Genomic DNA, 21,685 nt, shown 5'->3' on the forward strand with positions numbered 1-21,685 from the left:
ACGCAACAGTGCCCACCCTCCTGACCAAGGATCGCACAAACCCTGCGTTTTGTCGGGTCTGTTCGACTCCTGGCTCTTGCTTGACCTTTGGTCGGTGTACGAGATGCATGAACAGTTTTCGTAGGGTGAGTACTTTTTCATGTACTAAGCAGTGACTGAATGCGGCAAGTAGGACTCGCCCATCCGCCCCTCCCCACCTGAAGCGTCGAGGAGGTAGGGGCGCTCTGGCGGGATTTTACGGTACTAGGGAGGTTCTGCTCTACGTGTTGGGAACGCGACGCAAAGAATCACGCGAACTTTCTTCGCGTTCCCGTAACGTAAAGAAATGCTGTTCTGCTCTACGCTTCACCTAGAGAAGCCACGTGGAATGTGTACTGGGAATTTCCCCTTCCATATTTGGCAGTTTTCTGCATGCAGTTGATCGATACCCAGCAAATCCGTACGAATTTTCTCTGCGTGTGCCACAACGTAGAGAACCTCATCTCCGCGTAGAAATCTGGAGCCAAAACACGCGAAGCCGTAGACTCTAACCCAGACACCTGCTCTCTACGTGATTTCTCTACGTTTCACGTATAGCAGAACCTCTCTACTACCGTAAAGTACCGCCAGAGCGCCCCGTCTCGCGAGAGCGCCCCACCTTGATTATACAGCCAGGGAAAGGAAAATCGTATGGCAGAGTGCAATGAAGTTTGTACGATGTGTACTAAGGGAGGGAGTAGTAAGGGCACACTTGGCAGGTTTTTGTGTGGAGCTTGTGTCCGCTCGAAGGTACGGATTGACTGCAAAATGTGGAATATGTGTACAAGGTTCATGTCGTATGACCTACAGACAGCAGACCACCTCCACAATACGACCACGAAAGGACGAGATGGTGGGGCGCTCTGGCGGTACTTTACGGTACTAATAATAATAATAACACAGTTGCGCGTAATGGAACATTAATATTGTGCAACACTAATGTTCGGTCCGCTTCTGTCTCTTGATGAATCTTTCCGTTGTTCTACTTCAGTATCATTAGTTGTAGACCATCACTATCCATGCCGGCTTGTCCCTCCAAAGGCTTGCCCGCTCGGTCGCCAGGTCGAGATCCCGCACTGTGATGAAAGTCATTCCGGCCTCTCTCTCATGTACTCCGCAACGCTGGTTGCCAACGTCTTTCTTGGGCGCCCTGGCCGGCCTCGGGAGTCTTGGGTCAAGTAGATGTTCATGGCTTTGTGCGCGGGCGTTTCGGGGGACATTCTCAAGACGTACTACCAGAGGCGAAAGAAAGTGATTCATATGCTAAAGGTTTAGGGGAACTTCAAGTTTCAAAGGATCAGTCGGGTAAGCGAACTGCCTGAAAAGAGAAGAAAAAATGCCAGACCCACAAGGACTCGACCCACAAGGACTCGAACCCGGGATCTTACTTGTCCAAAGGCAGCTCACAACGCATGACACACATACTGATGCATGGCACTTGGGTCTTTGAAGTTAACACTTCGTGGAGTATAGAGGTTATGCGAATGATTTTCATGCAATGGGGATGAGTCAGCGGAACCGCTTATGGGCACTATATGCAGCGCTGTGCCGTGATTTTACCAACACATCTCAACTGATGATGTAGTCGCATAACCTCGATAGTGGTACATGCTGTGTGTGCAGTAATGTACACATGCATGCACACAACCGTAAGTTACCCACGTCCACACGCACATGTGCAACTCAGTGCTCCAAGCAGTGAAAGGTTTAGTCAGTCCGGCTTAGTAGTCTGGTGCGTGCGTGTGTGTGTGTGTGTGTGTGTGTGTGCGTGTGTGTGTGTGTATGTGTATGTGTGTGTGTGTGTGTGTGTATGTGTATGTGTGTGTGTGTGTGTGTGTGTGTGTGTGTGTGTGTGTGTGTATGTGTATGTGTGTGTGTGTGTGTGTGTGTGTGTGTGTGTGTGTGTGTGTGTGTGTGTGTGTGTGTGTTCAAGAAGATTGGCATGCAGGGAGAGATGGAGATGGATGAGACCCAGTTCAAGAACAGTGTAATGTTGGCAAAGATAGCATTCGTGCATGCGGTTTAGATACGAGTATGTTCTATGTGATTATGGCATGGTCTAAAAGCAACGTGAAGAAAAAAGAGATGTTATATGAAGATGTCGATCAGTGAACTAGCACGGGGTGCAGTCTTTGCAGCTGCTGCGCGCTGTCGTCAGATATCTTGAGGAGAAGTACGGGATGCAATTTCGTATCAGCAGCTACGAGCTGTCCTCAGATATCTTGAGGAGAAGTATGGGATGCAATTTCGTATCAGCAGCTGCGAGCTGTCCTCAGATATCTTGAGGAGAAGTACGGGATGCAATTTCGTATCAGCAGCTGCGAGCTGTCCTCAGATATCTTGAGAAGCACGGGCAGTTATGCCGGATGAAGCATGGCTTCTTGGTAAGTTGGTCAGCAACGTGCCAACATCCCATACCTGCAGTTCAGATTGGGCACGGCGATCAAATTAGTTTCACCTTGCGGTCGGGTAGATCAAAGACGAAGTATTTGAAGGATGTTGAATCGGCCGATTCTTCTGGGTCAGAGGCTGAGTTGAAGTAGTATGTCACTCCATCAGTACTGGAAGCAACACCTGGAGAAGCAGATTGAGAAACCGGTCATAATTGGTAAGACAAAGTAATGAACTTTGCATGTATCGTACATGATGGTACCATATAGTCAACTTCCGACGCTATAACGACTGCGGATATAACGACAGTTTGCGGATAACGACAGCATTTCCATGCCCTGAGCAAAGTCCCATCTAACTGTAATTTATTGTTACTGTTTTCTGATGATCGCTTAGTGCGTGAAACTCGGAGTTAAAACACGTTCTCTGTCCTCTTATTGTTTGTGTTTTAACTGTAATACATAATAATGAGACTTCGGGTATAAGGACGCTTCGCGAATAAGGACACTTTTCTGATGCCCCTCGAGTGTCGTTATACGCAAAGTTGACTGTAGTAGCGTATCGGACAGTGTCGTCGAAGGGAGCAAGACACCAGCGTATATGTTCGTGTTGCGGTATTGCTTTGCAAGTCAGTACCGTACAAGTTAATATATAAAAAAAGTAAATAAAAAGTAAATTATCGTGTCCGTTCCGGAAGGGAACTCACGACGGCCGCTAACACCCGGTAAACCCTAGTTAATATATGCTGGGGGGAATAATATATGGGGACGAGCATGAAATGCAGTGAGTATGCACGGAGAGGTTTAGTTTCGTTTTTGCATATTGAGTGAGAGTTTGAATTTCGAGGATACGAGGAATTTCGAAACCATAACTGCTCGTTCTTCTGTCTGTGAATTTCGAGGATATACAGTGTACTTAATGGCTTGCTATATTTATACTCGGATGTTGAGCCATAAATAAATGTGGAAGAGAAAAGGACATATGGATACGAGTTAAGAGTAACTCTCCATCACTGTAACATGATACTATATACAGTCAGAAAGTGCAATAACTAGGCACAAAACTGACAGAGTACTGAAACATTCGACGTCCTGACACCTAGCTTCAACACATCTCCGTAGCGCTAACCGACAGCCTTCCAACTTGGAAGGTTCAAGGTTATGGAAAAGACCAAAGAGGGGATGGCAAGCGCAACGAAAACGAGCAAAAGCTACAGTAAAAGCTACAGTCCCAACGGAACAAAGAATGTCGATTGTTCCAAGTTGGAAGGCTGTCGGTTAGCGCTACGGAGATGTGTTGAAGCTAGGTGTCAGGACGTCGAATGTTTCAGTACTCTGTCAGTTTTGTGCCTAGTTATTGCACTTTCTGACTGTATATAGTATCATGTTCAGGGGCGTCGGAAGCAGTTTAACATTGGTGCGGCGAAAGTGTGAGAGGGGGTCCGGGGGTCCTCCCCGGGGATTTTTTTTGAAAATTGGGCCTGAAAGGCCATATTTTAATGCTACAGAATAATATGAGAAATAAGAATATGCATGCTGATGACACACCGCATTGTCGATGTAAAACATTGTACCTGTAAAAGAGTCGACAAGCCATCAACAAGGTTGAAAATGTAAAAAAAAATATAAAAAAACTTCCAAAATTATTGGTGCGGCTTTGGCCGCACCTGCCGCACCGGTTCCGACGCCCCTGATGTTACAGTGATGGAGAGTTACTCTTAACTCGTATCCATATGTCCTTTTCTCTTCCACATATATTTATACTAATATTATTATAGGTTAGTGCATGGCAGGGAGGGCCTTATGGCTTGTTAGTGCCCGACAGGTTAGCCTGAAGGGCGAAAACAAGCCGTAAGGCCCGACCTACCATGCTGCGTGACTAACTATTTTAGAACGAGGTTATTATCCCCTTGCATAGAAGCTGACCAAGCAGTTAATTTTTCAAGCTATGTCTTCGGCAATTGAGTTTGTACGTAAGACCTAGAACGTATTATACTTGTGTACCCTTCTTATATTGGGTAGTTTGGTGGTTTGTGTGGAGAGAGAGAATTGGCATAGTATGATAGCACATTTTCTTCTAGGGTAGCTTAACACCGCTGAACACTACTAAAAGGAGAATCAAAACAAACTAAATGCTGGGCTCTTATTGTAAGTGTAGAAAGGAAAAGGACATATGGATACGAGTTAAGAGTAACTCTCCATCACTGTAACTGGATACTATATACAGTCAGAAAGTGCAATAACTAGGCACAAAACTGACAAGAGTACTGAGACATTCGACGTCCTGACACCTAGCTTCAACACATCTCCGTAGCGCTAACAGCGCTAGTTATTGCACTTTCTGACTGTATATAGTATCCAGTTACAGTGATGGAGAGTTACTCTTAACTCGTATCCTTATGTCCTTTTCCTTTCTACATTTATTTATGGCTCAACATCCGAGTTTCTTATTGTAAGCTTCATTCTTATTGATAGCTTGTGGAGCTATTTAGGGGCTTCGAGAGCACCTTTTCAATACATATAATGAATTCGATATCAGGGCTTCAGTTATAGGGTTCTGCTAGCTGTGGACAAAGGAAAACCGTACAGATCAAAGAATATGGGAGCCAATTACCGTACGCACTTCTGAAATGCGTAGCTTTTAGTCGTACACCGTACGTTTTCTGCAAGATTAAGAGTTCATTATCTACAACTACTATAAAGTGTACATAAGTTGTGCACACCTAAAATTGAGCGCGCTTTAAACTAGACTTGTACTAGTAATCCAAAGCCCTGATCAGCTGAGCGTGTCATCAAAGAGTGGTACATGTAAAACTATGATTGAGCGGGCTTTACACTATGATAAGGCCCTTGCAGCAAGAATGGCGCAGATTGGTTGTCCCCTGGACAACGAGACCGACCTCGTTCCAAGTGGTGTGGTGCTTAGAATATCTAGCGGTGTGCGTCTTAATTCTCCAGGAATGTACAGCTACATGTATATTCGTGTCGTTGGTTGACAGCATGGTATAAGCCATTCACATGACGTGCAAACACGTGCATGGGTGTGACCAAGATAACACTGGCAAACCGTGATCCAGTTCACACGGTGCTGGGCAAACTTTGCAACCATCAATGTATCCATAGCGACCTGAAAATGCCGGAAAATGTTAATCCTTTGTTCAAGCACTGCATTTGCAGTACGCACTTTTAACAACCGACACTTTTGCTGGCATGCAAAGTATAATCGTGAGCACAAGGGCCCCAGCCAAGTTCAAAAATCAGTTGCATGCAGCGTGTGTCCAAGTTTATCGTATGCCATTAAAATTCCTTGGAAATGGTACGATAAAAGTGAGTTTGCACGTCGTGTAAACGGCCTATTACAAGGCGGAAGACCACCGTGTTCGGAAACAGTGCCCCCTTACTACAACAATCCACAGTTGGTACCCAGCCTTGCGACCATCCGAACCGCATGAATGTTAGCCCCGGTTCTGACCCTCATTATACTGGGGGGGGGGGGGGGTGCTAGGGGGAGTTGCTCAGGTCTTCTTGTAACAAAAAAATGTTGTTGTACCGTCGCGTTTGTTCTGAATTGTTATTCTTCCTTCTCTGTTTTTTATACTCTTTCCTTCCTTTTTCAACTTCTGCCCATGGCGTCCCTCTCTCAGCTCGTCAGCTGACAACAGTTACACTGTCATCACCATGACACTGTCGTGAGAAGGTGTCTTTTTTAACAATACAGACCTCCTGAAACTGGGCCTTGATTTCGCTCTCCCACCCAAAAGAGTTCCCAGAGAAGAGACAATTACCCAGCAGAACGGAGATGTGGGCAAACACACTTCCAAACGGAGATGCGGGCAAACACACTTCCAGAGGATCGCCGTGGCCTGAAAATAGCCACATGCAAGAGAGTACCAGAAGCCCTTGACGCTACCACTAGACCTTCCCAGAATCTAACAAGACGGTAAGCTTCAGCACTACGTAACCTCCGGAAATTACAAACAATCAAGGTACTGCTGTAGTGTATAGCGAATAGCGTATATTTAGCGTATCACCGTACGTGAGCGTACGGAGTCTGTCTGTCTATAAAAGCTGCTGCTCACAATTCTTTTCATCCCCAGTTAAGGTTACATTTCAATTAGAGTTAGAGTTAGAGTTAGAGTTCAATCTTCATTCCAGTTCAGTTCAGTTTTTAATAAATAACAGTGTGTTCACTGAGACCCTTGTAGTATTTTGCCTCCGAGAGACTGCGGCCCGCTACGCTAGCAGCTGATAAGGGACGAGCAGTTGTGCTAATGGACCTAGCAGACTACAACAACAAGATTCAAAACCATTTGAAGGACAGTATGACATATTCCCTCCTCTCACGGGATTCCACAGATGGGTTAGTCAGAAAAACTACATAGAGTCCTAAGCCCAATGCAGAGAGGAGAGGAAATATCTCGCTCCCAGAAGCGTTTTCATAACCCACGGACGTGCACGGCTCCTCACTTTTACGGTCTTCCAAAGATCCCGGCATAAAGACAGCATTCTACTCAGGCCAATAGTAGCGGCCACTGGTTCGTCGCTCTACCACTTCGCACGTTTCCTGGCAAAAATGGTACGGACACTAACAGGAAAGTCACCGACACACGTCACAAATTCTCAGGAATTCCTAATAAAGATAACGGACACTACTATCGACGCCAACCACATAATGGCCACCTTCGACGTGAAGAGCTTATTTACCAAAGTCCCTATGGACACCACAATGAGGATTCTCAGGGAGAAACTGGTAGCACAGGACCCAAGTGAACGAGAAACTTCATTGTCTGTTAACAGCATCATTACATTGGCGGAGTTCTGCGTCAGCAATGCGTATTTTAGAATCGAGGATCAGTTCTACAAGCAAAAAAAGAGGAGCAACCATGGGCTCCCCACTATCTCCGGTTTCGGCAGAAGTCCCTACACAGAGAGCAAGAAACGGTAGAAGAGAGGTCACGGCGCCTCCACAGTCGCTGTGCTAGTGAAAGGCTACACCGACAAGAGGAAACGACGGAGCCAAGATCCAGTCGGCGAGAGAAACGCCGACTTCGTGACAGGATGCGTCGACAGCAAGAAACTGCTGAACAGGCGAAAAAGCGAAAGCGACAGAGGATGGAGTGGTCGCTAACGCCATCTCTGGGAGTGGTCGCTAACGCCATCTCTGGTAAGCAGGCAGTTCAGCACATTGATGTGCTTAAGAAGTATGCCCTGCCGCCGAGAGGCCTTGACAGCATACTGGATCTGGTCACACAGGCGACTGACATTATTTACAAGGAGGAGACGCTTCGCAAGTCCAAACTTGAACAGGGAAGCCTTGACAGCTGGCTGAACATGTGAAAGATTAGCCCTTGAATGTGCACTATTCTTGGGTTTGTGCACCCCTATAATTGAATATCCAATAAAATGATATTAAAAATCACATCATTCTTGTCGATTTGAGTATATGGAAGCATATATGCATGCCCAGTATGCCGGATTTACCATACATCTGCCATAAGAGACCATCTGCCGTAAGAGACCGCTTTTTCTTGCACCAAGGGGCGGTCGCTTACGACAGATTTGACTGGCGTCCAGTCGGCTGCAAGGATGCAAGTGTGACTGCGCCAGTGAGCGCTGGTCAAAGGAGACGTCGGAATTAACATCCTGTCGCCTGCAAAACAGCTGTGATGGGCAGCAATTGTAGGTTGCAAGATATATCTGAAGACTTCTCGGTTATGTTCCTAGGATCTGGGGCACAATGGCGACAGCGGCGGTCTGAGATATTGAGATGGGACGGCCCACACAGCGGTCTCATCGCGTGTAGTTGTCACAAGATAATGCAGTGGCTCCGTGACGACAGCTGCTGACCACTGTGCGTATCGCCATTTGCCGGAAGATGCATTTAACCCATGCTCATTGCGCCGACAGTGCAATCGCAGCAGCGATAGCGGACGACTGTGCGCGCATGTGTGATAACACAGCCAGTGCAAGGCCGCATGGTGATGTGACTGATTTCGATGACACCTTGGGATTACCAGGCGTCGACGGTGTGCAATCTGTTATGCTCACTTCTCAATCTATGCAGCATGATGCTACCGCGGCATCGGAGTGTTCAAAGCGTTAGAAACACAGTTAATGGCATGGATGGTGAAGCCCAGGAGCCAGTGACAACAGATCCCAAGTCCAGCAATGCATCTTCCCAAACACGGAGGGACGGGTTATTGCAAGTCCCCTTCAGGACGGATACCGGTGAGATGATTAATGAATTTACTCACAAGTTACAAGGCGTTCCTGTAAGGTTTCCAATACCTGTTCCCGTTGGGCATGGGAGACAAAGACATGAGTCAACATCTACTACTAGTATGTCTAAAAGAGGTGATGTCATGTGATGTCATGTGATGTCATGTGATGTGATGTGATGTCATGTGGCAGCATGTTCTCTATGTGCTTACCCTTGTCGCATGTGCCGAACACGTGAATCTTTGGCTTGACCCGCGTTTGCACCTCGGACAGCAGGTCCATGCAGCCACAGTGATAGGTAACATTAGTACCATAAAACTGCACTCCATCACCGTGTCCAAATGGAGCACCAGGGGTCATAAGGATGTCGATGCCATCCGGGATCTTTTTCCATTTCTTCAGGATGGCCTCTCCTCGATGGGCGGTGAACGCTCCGAATTGTTCCGTAATGGGATGCCTGCATGCACATGATTAACAAAAGAGCCAGGAGGGGTGGAGTAATACATTCACTATTGAATATTGATTGATAATCCTGCGCACTATCCCACGCACACATGCGCAAGTGCAAGTACTGTAGCGGACATGGAAATCCAGTCGATTTACCGGGGCCGGCGCCCTCAGCGCGTACAGAACGCTGTGTGCGGTGCACATGTTGATCCGACCAGCGCTAGCGGGCCGCAGCGCATAAATGCATGTGTGTACCGCTTATCCACGGCTGCATGGCCAGCGCCCTGGGGCCAGCGCCCTGGGGCCGCTAGACGTGCGACCGGGTTTCTATGTCCACGACAGTACATACACACACTCACACATTGCACACACACACACACACACACACACACACACACACACTCAGACTGTACAGGGCCGGCGCCACTGGTACGGCCAGTACGGCCATGGCCATACCAACTTCCCAAAAAGTCGGTCCACGTGGAACGTCCAAAACCAGGGAGAAAAAGTTTCGATGTATGATTTTGTACAGGGAGTCGCGCAGAGTGCAGGATTTGCCGTCTAAATTCCAAAAACATTCTGCGGGGAGGACCCCCAGACCCCCTTAAAGATGACCCTTCGGACGCACCGCTCTGCAGAAGCTGCCTCCGGCCCTGACACACACACACACACACACGCGCGCGCGCACGCGCACACATACACACACACTGCACACTTACACATAATAATTAGGTACTTGTACTTGTAGAGTAGACTCGTACGCCCAAGGGCGTCCAGGCTGGAAATCTAAGAACGCCCCAGCCTGGATTTAAGAACAAACTCCAAGGTTTTTAAGAACGCGACATTTTTTGGTATTTGACGTTTCTATATCTTGTCCGAGTACACGAAAAACAAGTCCGCAACCACAAACTCTTGTCGGGTCCTCGCGAAAACATCACCCAGTGCAGCGCTACATACTACACGTGCATGTAAAGTGTACAACCGGTAGTGGTACATGTAATGATGTAGCGCAAAGAGTGCATTGTACATGAGCGTCACGTAGAGTATTGTTGGACGCGTAAGAACGCGAAATAAGAACGTAGCCTGGGGCGCTGAAAAATAAGAACTTTGCTAGGCTGGCCCTCTGAAACCGCGTTATTGGGCGTATGAGTCTACTGTACTTGCTCACTGCCAAAACTAGTAACGTGGGTCTCCCCGGGAGAGGGGAGAGAGACTCAAAAGGAACCTTGGAAAATGACTCAATTGGCTATTGAACCACCCAATGGCCGACACCCCCTGAAATCCCCAAAATATGTACACGCACACACACACACACACACACACACACACACACACACACACACACACGCGCGCGCGCACGCACATACACACACATACACGCACACATACACGCACACATACACACACGCACATACACACACATACACATGGACATGCGCATGTGCTAGCACATACACACACATACACACACACGTGCATGCGCACACATGCACATACACATACACACACATATGTAGTATGCTGTGATCACGGATGGCAAATGCAACATCCATAGAAGGAAAGAATTTTAAAAAGTTAAACGGATAGGTATCACCCATGGTTACATGGTTATGTACTCTTGGTATCACCCATGTATGGTGAACTGAAATCACGAAGTAGGTTCAAAACGGGACAAAGAACAAAGACTTACCACGGTGACCCATAAATGCGGAATCCGCGAACTTTGACCTCTGAATCTTCCAAGAATGTACAATTGGTTAGTATGGCCTTAGCATTTGCTGGTGATCCGGGATTCTCCTCTGGGCGATATGCGTGAAACTGTTTGATAGGCTGGCCAGTGAATAGCTTTGTGTGCGGGTACTTGTCAAGGGAAATCTCGTGGTTTCCTGCGATGACAATCTTGTGCTCGTGTTTCAGTTGGCCGAGGGCCTGGTTGAACTTCGCCAGGACAGTCACGTGGCCTGCACGCGAGAAATTGCCAGTGTGAATGAGAACGTGGCCCCACGGAAGTGCCTTGAAGGCCTTGGCCATGTCGTCCATATCCATTTTGCCGGTGTCGGTGTCGGCGACACACACAAACCTGTACGCATGGAAAGCACACAAATTTAACATCCAATGCTCATCGGGGAAAAAAACTGCACACTGTGATCTTGGAGCAGTTGACTGCACGGACGGCCGGAGTCAGTGAAGCAATAGCCAACCACTGTGCAAAGCCAATGCCAATGGGCTACGGCGCGCCGACGTCCGTGTCGGTGACACACACAAACCCGTATGCATAGTGGCTTAGCGTTTTGCCAACAAATCGAGAAAATCACCGAAACGTCACAGTTGGCAAAATTCTACTCGAGCGCGATCGCGAAAATATTTCACTTTCAGGTTTGCAAGCGGTGAAGTAGAAAGAGGCCTTTTATTTTTGAGCGACACTTCTTCAGTGTTCCCTCTTTCATCGTTGTGGGGATTTCACAGCACTGCCAAGTATCGTAATGGAGCGTTCCAGAGAATGTGGACATGAGCAGGATACCATTCAGTCTCCGTGCGCGCCCAAACCTACTTGACGAAGAAGACTCCCTCATTATGATAGTGGCTGTGTTCCTTATCATTGCCACGACTACAGTCCATTCAGAAAAAGATGAGCGGTGGCTCTGGAGAGCTCCCGTATTTGGCGATTTTGTGGTACACTGTGCAGTGCTGCGAGATTCGAAACTTGAAAAAGGTTCCAAAAAGGTGCCTCAACTGCGGTTCGAACCGCTAATGTACTGTTATGCAAGTGGAGTGAACGGCCTGGATTTTCATGGTTTTTCACCGATTCAGTGCTTTGGGGGCAAAACCTGGCCGAAATCCTATTCTTGTAATGGCTTGCTTTTTGGGGAAATAGACTTCAAAAACACAATTGGAAGAGCATTCCATGGGGGATTTCCAAAAAAATTGTGACGAAAACTCAAAATTTGACCCGTTTATGGCCAAAAGCTAGGATATAATCTTTTTCTGAATGGACTGCAGAGCGGCTAGTATAGCTATGGGGAGACGTCTACGAGCCTTCCGACTATCATTCTGACAAGCTGCCTGGTGGGGTGGCTCTTGCTGCGATGTTTCACTTTGTTTCGGCTACCTTCAAGCGTTCACGACGTGGCGTAGTGGATTCTAAAATTTCCTCATTTCAAGGAAGTAGTGCCACACGACGAAGCGATGCATTAACTCTACCTGCTAGCATATCGTCCCGTGGCACCTTCTACTGGTATCCTTGACAGGGGGAGACTGACATAGACTAGGACGGACAAAGAACCAGTGCCGCTTTTTAGCGATGTGCAGTCTACTGGACCTACATGTAGGTGCAAGGGCAGTACACCAATGGAGCTAGATCTCTGGCACAATAGGGCTTGAAAGTGCTACGTCACAGCATAGCAACAATTTCAAAAATTCAAAATCTGGATCCACTTGGATCCAGTTTTTGTATGGATCCAAGCACATTTCAAGCCGTCTTACTCACAGCAAGGTGATGTAACCAGTGAAACTGACTGATTTGGCTACTGGGGGCGGGGTTGCAACTGGTGGCGAAGTAAAAGTCACCCCTGCATTCGACATGAGTGGGTTGCTATGCACCCACATACTGAGGCAATAGCAAAGTCACACCTTAGTGGATCCAAAATAGAAATCTGATGTCAACTTAGTACTCCCTGGCCGTTTTTGACGTCATCACTTTCAAGCCCTATACTACGAGCTACATGAAAGGGTTAAAGGGGAAGTTAAGCCTAAAAATCAAATTTTCACCAGTTGTCTTCAGGGTGCTGAGTCGAATGGTCTTGGTCCGAGGAAGCTGAGACACTCCCTTCCTCCTTTATCCCAATCGAACTCGCGCATTTCCACCGAAACTGGGTGACTGCGCCCTACTAGATGGGGATTTGTATGGAAAATGCCACTAAAAGCGCCATATCATCCGTATAAAAGCCCGGATGACCGCGATTGGCCCATATGTTGTAGTCTTTTGAACGCTGAGTCGACTGGTTTGGTCCGAAACGGCTGCGATGCCAGCGTTCGGGCCTTATTCCCAATTGAACATGGTTGAACAAGCGGTCACGTGCTCCTGTGTACGCCAGTCACCCGGTCGCCGCGCCAGCAGGCGACAACTTTTTTTCACACCAAGGTTCAACTCGAGTTCAACTCGAGTGACAGGAATGCACCCAAACAGGCGGTAAGTTGTACCCTGACCATGGGTCTGTGCCAAACACCCTAGGAAAATTAATAAAGTAAGAAGGAGAAGAAAGTCCTACAGTGCAGCTGGTAACCATGATCTAGATCTATGAGTGATGAGACGAATGCGAAGTAAAATAAAGTAACAGGTTACAACAACAAATGAACAGGGAGTAGTAAAATACCGGTATTTTACTACTCCCTGCTAATGACTAATGAGAATTTCTGTCAATGTCAGATATCATATTTTCTCTAATAAAAACCCAGGTCTCCGAGAATAATAGCCCAGTCTCCAATAATGACCCTGGCCGAGGCTGAGGGTGAGGGTTGTTCGAAATAATAAGAGCACAGTCTATAATAGTGGCACGGTCACAATTGGAGTATGCAACAAGTATATTCAGGAGGTTGGTTGCTCCAACGAGGAGCACACGCTTCTTGCCGAACTTGACACTTGACTGACTCAGTCAAGTGTCAAGTTCGGCAAGAAGCGTGTGCTCCTCGTTGGAGCAACCAACCTCCTGACTATTACCGCCGAAGTCGCAACTTCTAAGTTCAACAAGTATATTGACTGCATATAAAACAGCAGTACAACATGCCAAGAACATACATGTATTTGTAAGGAGGTTTTCGGTCTACTGCTTCCTTCCTGGCGCCAATGCTATTGTGAAACATCTGTTTTGACAATATTCCAGAGTTTAGGGTTGAAAAATCAGTCTTGATATGGTCAGTTTATGCCTGACTGAGTTGGCTTGATAGCTGACAATTGAAAAAATAAGACCCCAGTCTCCAATAATACTAGCCCAGTCTCTAATAGTAGCGCGGGTAGAGCTGTCACTGAAAAAATAAAAACCCTGGGGCTCTTATTAGAGAAAATACGGTATTGAAAATGATATGGGGCCGTCTCTTACCGTGTATACCCGTTGGGGCAACGTTCCTTGTAGGGGTCTACCACTGGCTTATCCATCTCCTTGTACATGTTCCCGGGCGAATCCAGCCATTGATCGTACACATTCCAGGGCTCCGTGCGAAACTTGAGCAGCTCCTTGCCGTTTTTCGTGCTCCACAGGGCACCCGGATCGCTGCCCTTCTTCTTCGGTATAATATTGTGACGCTTGCGATACAGGAAGTACACCGCTGCAACACCCACGCCAATGATGCCGATTATTACCAAATACATCCTTGCTCTCTCAGGCCAAGCCGCCGGAAACCTTACGTGACGAGGGAGATTCAGAACAAGAACTTGAGGCCGGGAAAGACAAGGACAGGAAGAAGCAGGATGGAAGAAATCGCCGCTGTTGAACCTCCGCTCGTGCTCGTGCCTGCTTGATACCGCGTATAGCCCGCACCGCTACCTCCTTTCGTTTGATTTACTATGACCAAGCCGATTTGCGATTTCGCATGTCGCCTGGCCTGGACTCCAACTGCACCATGCATGCAGCATGCACACCGGACAGAGCCACATCGTATACAATTTTCCCTACGGCATCGTAGGTTCACTGTCATACCGTATACGGTACGGCTCGCATCACGAAACTGATCATCATGTCGTCCATAATATATTTTCCATCAACAGCTAAGCGGTGTGTACGTATGCACGGTGTACCGTAGATGCTCTGGATAGGCGAGGCCAATTGCCAATGCGAAGAGGGCATCGAAATTCGAACATGGCAATGCATCAATGCCGGACCATTGCCGGTGGACGGTTTTGGCCACGGATCCGTCGAGTCGGTCGACTCGCAGTGGTGAGTACGGGAAGCAGATTTCCGCGCGGAAGCGGAGGAGACCCTGCAGAGTGTCTCGCATAGCGTAGCGCAGTGAGCAGCCACACGTCTGATGAGCAAGCCTGCCAAATCAGACATTTACTTAGTACCACTCTGCAACACTACCTTGATGCTTCCAAGTGCACCCTGGCACATTCAATTTTTCTTGACCAGCACCCTGCTCATTTACAGTCCTTTAAGTCAGGTGGCACCACCCGAAGCTGCGTTCGTCTCCCCTAGCTAGGTCTACCCTATTCGTAAATTCCCCTTTCCTTTCCTCCTCCTCCACGTGGCTCCAACTGCCTCCCAGTGTTAGACAAGTTCCAGATATGCCCAAATTCCGTACCCTCGTCAGACAGCACTTCAGTATCTCCCCGTAAACAAAATCACAGTCACCACTTCCGCTGCATAGCTCGCTGAGCATCCCATTGCTTTGCAAGTTGCTAATCCCTTCCCACTTTGTGTACGTGCTCTTCATTTTCTTTTTTCTCTTCTTCCGTGGTTGGTCTCACCCTCTCCTCAATTCAATCGGCTGTCTTGACATGCCACGAGGTGCAGAAATAAATAAATAAATAATCCATGAGGAAATTGGGTTCGTCTTGGTAGTCGCTTGGTTTCTACTTGGCATGTAGACCTACACGGCTACAGCCCTGCAACTACCGGTACATTGTAACTTTACTTGGGATCTCAAGTACTTTTCGTTTCACAATCATGTCAGCATGGCGACGGCAGATTCTTGGCCTTGTCTATTTCCACCATGTATTCTCCCAATACCCTTCCTTGTTGTCTCACTTCCAGCTACTCTCTTCCCAAAGCAGTCGTCACCCCTTTTTTCTGAAGATATTCGTTCACTCTCTACAACAGCGAAATTTAGTATTGCTGTTCGTCGGTATTATTATTATTATTATTATTATTTCACCGTCCAATGGCAGAAGCCAATGCAAAGGAGGGGGCGTTAGCCAGCCATGGCAAGAGAAGAAAAAAAAGAAAGAAGAAAGAATGAAGGAAAGAAGATGATAATCGGAAGAAAATAATGCATCAGCGGGGTGAAATGTATCACTATGTTGACCATGGTGGAGAGCGGCGAGATAAGCTAGCAAAAGAGGCGAGCGAGCCTACAACGTGGCATGACATTTAACATGGTCTATGAACTGTCTAATATTGGATATTGTCTTCATTTCCATGGGCAGCTTGAGCCAATACGAGTATGCAGAGAAGATAGGAGATTTGGTAAACATAGTTGACGAAGCTCTGGGAAGTACTATGCCATTGCGAGTGTCCCGTGCGAAAGTAAACCAATTATACTTGGTGAGATGTTCAGGGGCAATGTTCAGTTTAATACGATGGACCAGAACGCATGACTGTCTCTGCGACAGGATAGAGATGGGGCTGGTGGAGGCCAAACTATATAGTTCAGTAGAGGGGAAAAGAGTGGGTTTACGAAAAATAATTTTCAACACACGTTTATGATGTATTTCTAGTGTCTGTACAGCAGATTTACTAAGCAGGGAATGCCAAGCAGTGGCGCCGTACAGAAAGATAGGAAGGAGGTAGCATTTATAAAAGAGACGAATACATTCGGGAGACAAGTGGGAGCAGTGAGACATCAGGCAACCTACAGATTTGCTAACTTTGTTGCATACAAAATCTACGTGAGAATTCCAGGACAATTGCGAGTCAAATACAACACCCAAATGCCTGTGCGTATCTACAATAGTAATATTAATAGCCGAGTCAAGTCCGGGAAGGGTAAATGTAGGTATCATTCGCAATCTATGTTTTCTTTGAAAGGTATTCCTGACTTTTGTGTCTAGGCTAACCACATGTATGATAGTGTTTTGCTTCACGGAAACGTATTCATTTTCATTGCGAAGAGCTGCGCTTCGGTCCCCTGAGCTGTGCTGAGGAGCTCTAACAGAGCGAAACAGTAACTGTTGCTGTCCACAGATTTGAGTATTATGCTCCCTTTGTAGTCAGCAATGTTGTTGTTGTTGTTTATTTTACTTCGCAGATTCTAACGGGCAAGCTGCCCAATAACAAAAAGCGAAGGCAAAGAAAATTATAGCAATAAAAACTACTTTATGGCAGTTTTCTAAAAAAAGTTATTGTGTTCTAGTCCATGGACCCCGTCTAAAAAGTAAGAAATTAACGAAATGTGATAGCTGAAAATTAAAATTTCACACAAAACCTCACAATAATCACAACACTTGAAATGCTGCTTTCAACACTAAACTTGTACTGCACCAACAATTGGCAACAGGCATGAATAGGAAAGAGGATCACGAGGGGAAAGGTCTTCTGCATGTAGCTTTTCATTCCGAGTGTGTGTGATTATTGTGAGGTTTTGTGTGAAATTTTAATTTTCAGCTATCACATTTCGTTAATTTCTTACTTTTTAGACGGGGTCCATGGACTAGAACACAATAACTTTTTTTAGAAAACTGCCATAAAGCAGTTTTTATTGCTATAATTTCTTTTGTTTTTTCTGTCACCAATCAATGAAATGCCCTATATCAATATGTAAATGATGGCCTTCACATCATATGATTTTTATAATTGATTTTGGTTTTGGATTGATTTACTTTTATTTCATTTTCATTTTCATTTAACTTGCCATATTTTGCGTGTGCATTTTTGCCTTCTTGTTCTTTTATTCCATGGCTGGTAGCCCTCATTCATAATATTGGTTGACACCATGTCATCCATGAATAATAATAATAATATCAATACCATATTATACGCATTGATGTGCAAGCCTTTTCTTGCAGGAAATGGCACTAGCATAATGCATGTTCTTCTGCGGGGAAACATGTGAGCAGTGGTGGTGATACTTTTTTTATACGGAGGTCATTCTGTGTATGTTGCTGTTGCAGAATTTCATGACTCTGTTATACAATTGTCTTGCCTTTCAGATATTTCAGATTTCTCCACCCTCAATCAGATTTATTTGAGAAATGTAGCCACGCGCCAGGTGCGTGTCGCAGATGTTTTTGTTGATTCTGTGTTTATAATGGTTTATAGTCATGGGTTATCGTGATAAGGTCATCCAGCATCATATTGAAACTGAAATCGTAATCCTGTTGATGTCGATACAACTTTTGGAAGTAGTTCAATGACTTCAAACTGTTAGTCCACGATTGTCTAAAACAATACAGCAAAGGAGGAACAATAAACATGTATTAAAATGTAAACGAATACATTGCTGAGTCCAAAACCTCGTTCCAACAACTACACTGATCCTGAGGAGAAAAGGGGCAAGGCTATGGTTGGAGGCACTGAGAGATAAACAAGGCACTCCACAATAATAAAATCTTACACATCTTTTGGTGAGTATGAATGATATCCAGTCGAACCTCTTTAGGACGAACACCAAGGGACCGATGGTACTTATTCTGTGAGCTTAACCTATTTTATAACCAGAGAATACAATTATATCTCCAATAGACATACGAATAGATTTCTTCTACAGCGAAAGATTCTAAGCCACACCGACTCATTGACTCGTCTCGTATGAAACAATTGAGTCACTAGAGAGATTCTGCGTACAAACTTTCGCTCTACATCATGAAGTGCGAAACTTCGCACCTTTGGACGCGAAACTTGCAGGGAACGCGAAATGAACTGTCGTAGGAAATTTCGTGAGATCGGGTCATGACGCACGTATACTTGGCCCGCGCAAACTACGAAAATGTGCAGAACGCTAAGTTCGTGCAAAAATTCGCACACACTTTCGCAAGGACTGTCGCGAAACTTCGTTCGAATTTTCGTTTTGCAGAACCTCTCTACTGAACCTTTCTTTAGCAACATGACGGCAACTGAAACAGCAACAGAGAAAGTAACATGTACTCCACATTCTTACAGGTACTACAAACAGATTGCAGATCGTAATTCTTGCTTTGGCGGCACGAAACTTTATTCGGGGCAGTTGAGTAAACAAATCCAATCATACAAGTACGAGATTTTCACGAGACGAGACTGCACCCATTGGCTTGTTTCGTATGAAACAAACAAGTTACTGAACCTCTCCACAATAGAGATTTCCCCTGATATGCGAATTTATTTTGCAAACTCGGTCAATTGGTACTTGAACCTTTCCCTCCAGATTGGGAACTGCCAACGATAGTATGCCACTGACCAGTGCCTTACTTGTAACATACCAATGTACAATGAATATGAGTATTTCGACAACACATCTAACATAAGCCTTACCGTCAAGAAGGTGAACTCGCGTTCTTTGCACACTGTAGACAAGGGCAAAGAGATAAAAATGGATCTAAATCCGAATAAAATCAGCACACGTTTCCGTAATGAAAGGTGAACATAAGCAAATGAATCGAAGGAAACTGGTCAACTAAGATCACCTGTCATCGAGTATTCCGTAAAGGGAGGCCTCGCAGCTCGGCAGCAGAAAAGCAAAATTTAGAAAAGAGATCCTGTCAACACAATAATAGAAAAGCTGACAGGATCGCTTTTCTAAATAATAATACTAATAAAAGAAATAACCGGGGGCAGCAGAAAATAAATAATAGCTTTAAGAACTCAGATGGTGAGCCAAGGAACAAATTTCCATGTTACAAATGTCGTTAGGTTGAGCACTCTTGCCTTAGCGCGAACCCTTGCCGCTCGCCTTGTGCAACGCTCACTGCTCTTGGAGCATTTCGAGCACTCTTGGCGGGGTTTGCAGCTCTTTATAAAAATGCTTTGCTTCACGGAAACGTATTTCATTGCGAAGAGCTGCGCTTCGGTCCTCTGAGCTGTGCTGATGAGCTCTAACAGAGCGAAACAGTTGCTGTCCACAGATTTGTGTATGATAGTTTCTATAGTTTGTGTATAGTTATGTCAGTTATAGTAGTCCGCAGTGCTGCTTTTCTAACTCTCATTATGATTAGCATGCAATGTACTACCCGAAGTACTGAATTTACTTCTTTTGTACTCAAAAATATTTACCTTCAGCCTCGTGAATATGGGCGAATATTCACTTTCATTTCTCTCGGGGTTTTTCTTTTCCTTTTTTTCACAACCATCAGAATGTAGCAGAGCCCAAAAGAGACAGAAGCGGAAAGGTTAGCGTTTGCTGCCCTGTACGTAGGCCTGGGCGGATAATCATGCTAGCATTATAGTGTGCGATTTGCAAGGGGCATTATTCTAGCATTATAACCAGCTGGGAGTTATTATAACCAGCTGGGAGTAGTAAAATAATTAATTCATTTACTACTCCCTGAAAAATACATCTACTACTCCCTGATTATAACACTACATTTCCACAAAACTGGCATTATATACTCAAATGGCCCTTACTTCTGCGAAAACCAGGCTAGCTAGGGTGAAAATAATATTTTTGAGAAAAAATGATGTTTTGTAAAAAGGTTGTGTCGCGTGGACGCTCGAGTGCATAGAGAATCTCGCTTGTAGATCTACAGAGTACAGTTTGAAGAAGTAGCAGTCATGGCAGGAAGGGTTTCAGCAGTCAGAGAAGTCAAAGGGCTTCCGGTAGAATATTCCCTGCTACTCCTCTAGTCACAACGAAGAGTTTTTGAGCTGATCGAACGGATTCCATCTCCTACACTCAGGGATGGCGAAATTTCTGCGCTAGCTGCTGCTTGCGGAAAATGGTGAAGAAATCGTCTCCAGTTCAATAATAGAGTCGTGATGGCGATAGCGAGGAGAACCTGGACGACATCGATCCAGCCAATCGAAGTACGGAGATACTAGCTGTTTCACAAAGGGAACACGCGCAGCAGAGCTCATACGTTTGCAGCAAGTTCACGAGGAAAAAGGCTTGAAGTTGAAGCGCAGTGTGAAAACTGTTTTGAATTGAAGTCCTTGGCGATGAAGTGCTACTGAATGCCAGGCGAATGAGCGAGCAGATCGAGAGGTAGACTCCGGCGGATTATGCTCGCGAAATCATGGAATTATGCTTTCATGGATTCTCGCATTATGCTCGCGAAATCCTCATATTATGCTTTGGCACGCATGGATACATACTCACTTTGTTGTACTTATGGAGCCTCAAAGTTCGGGAAATAGTGCCTTTTCGTACTTGCAAGTGGCCATTACTCATTAGTACAACAAAGTACATGAATATCCCCATATCAAGATGACCATGCATGCTAGAGATCAACATGGAAAGAGAAACTTGACATGACTCCTTCTATTCATTAGTTGATTTCTTTTGTAAAAAGATTTTTTGATTGCCAAATTAATTAGTTTGAGTTACCTTTGAAAATTATCATGTTCGTAATCGTCATACTCGTCCAACCGATGTCACCCTCACCTTGCAAAAAATCAGCTCATCTCTCCCGTAGCTCCACCATGACCGAACATCAACTATATACCTCATTTTTTAATTATCAGAACAATAACCATAGCTTGCACAGTCAATGGTCTCGATCCAGCACGCTTCTCTGCACACCTTTTCGGAAAAGTTGCGAAGTAGTTTGTGAAAATGAAGAAAGTTGCGATTTCTTGCAAAACAACGGAAAGTTGCGAAAAAAGTGGCCAGCATCTTTGGAAAAGGGCTACTCCGAACCCTTTCCTTTACCATGCGGACCACCACCACTGATCAGTTGCATTGTACACAATTGTGTAGCTTACATACTGGATTGTGGTACAACCATGTAGCTATGCCGAGTCCTATCTCCGAAAGGAAGCCTCATTATGCTC

The 21,685-nt window shown here is 45.7% G+C and overlaps 1 protein-coding gene and 1 long non-coding RNA gene across 2 annotated transcripts in view; both read right to left on the bottom strand.

Moving 5' to 3' along the window:
* LOC135805169 (uncharacterized) overlaps window positions 1-21,685 on the bottom strand; it is a 141,516-nt gene that overhangs the window by 37,893 nt on the left and 81,938 nt on the right. The window lies entirely within an intron of this gene.
* On the bottom strand, window positions 1,709-14,654 carry LOC135807082 (metallophosphoesterase MPPED2-like). Its single transcript, XM_065321156.1, has 4 exons — window positions 14,171-14,654; window positions 10,765-11,154; window positions 8,840-9,084; window positions 1,709-2,592 (listed from the first exon to the last, which is right to left on the bottom strand). Exons 1-4 carry the CDS (start codon window positions 14,437-14,439, stop codon window positions 2,462-2,464), a joined length of 1,035 nt encoding a protein of 344 aa, XP_065177228.1. The 5' UTR covers window positions 14,440-14,654; the 3' UTR covers window positions 1,709-2,461.

Source organism: Sycon ciliatum, chromosome 1, assembly GCF_964019385.1.
Source record: "Sycon ciliatum chromosome 1, ocSycCili1.1, whole genome shotgun sequence".
NCBI classification, from domain to species: Eukaryota; Metazoa; Porifera; class Calcarea; order Leucosolenida; family Sycettidae; genus Sycon; species Sycon ciliatum.

Bases quoted from the DNA above. Each gene is read 5' to 3' on its own strand.
- LOC135807082 (XM_065321156.1), bottom strand. From the start codon at position 14,439: ATGTATTTGGTAATAATCGGCATCATTGGCGTGGGTGTTGCAGCGGTG. The intron at 9,085-10,764 runs GTAAGTCTTTGT...ATGTGCATGCAG, and splicing joins CGCATTTATGGGTCACCGTG to GCATCCCATTACGGAACAAT. The intron at 2,593-8,839 runs GTAAGCACATAG...CTGCTTCTCCAG, and splicing joins GTTCGGCACATGCGACAAGG to GTGTTGCTTCCAGTACTGAT.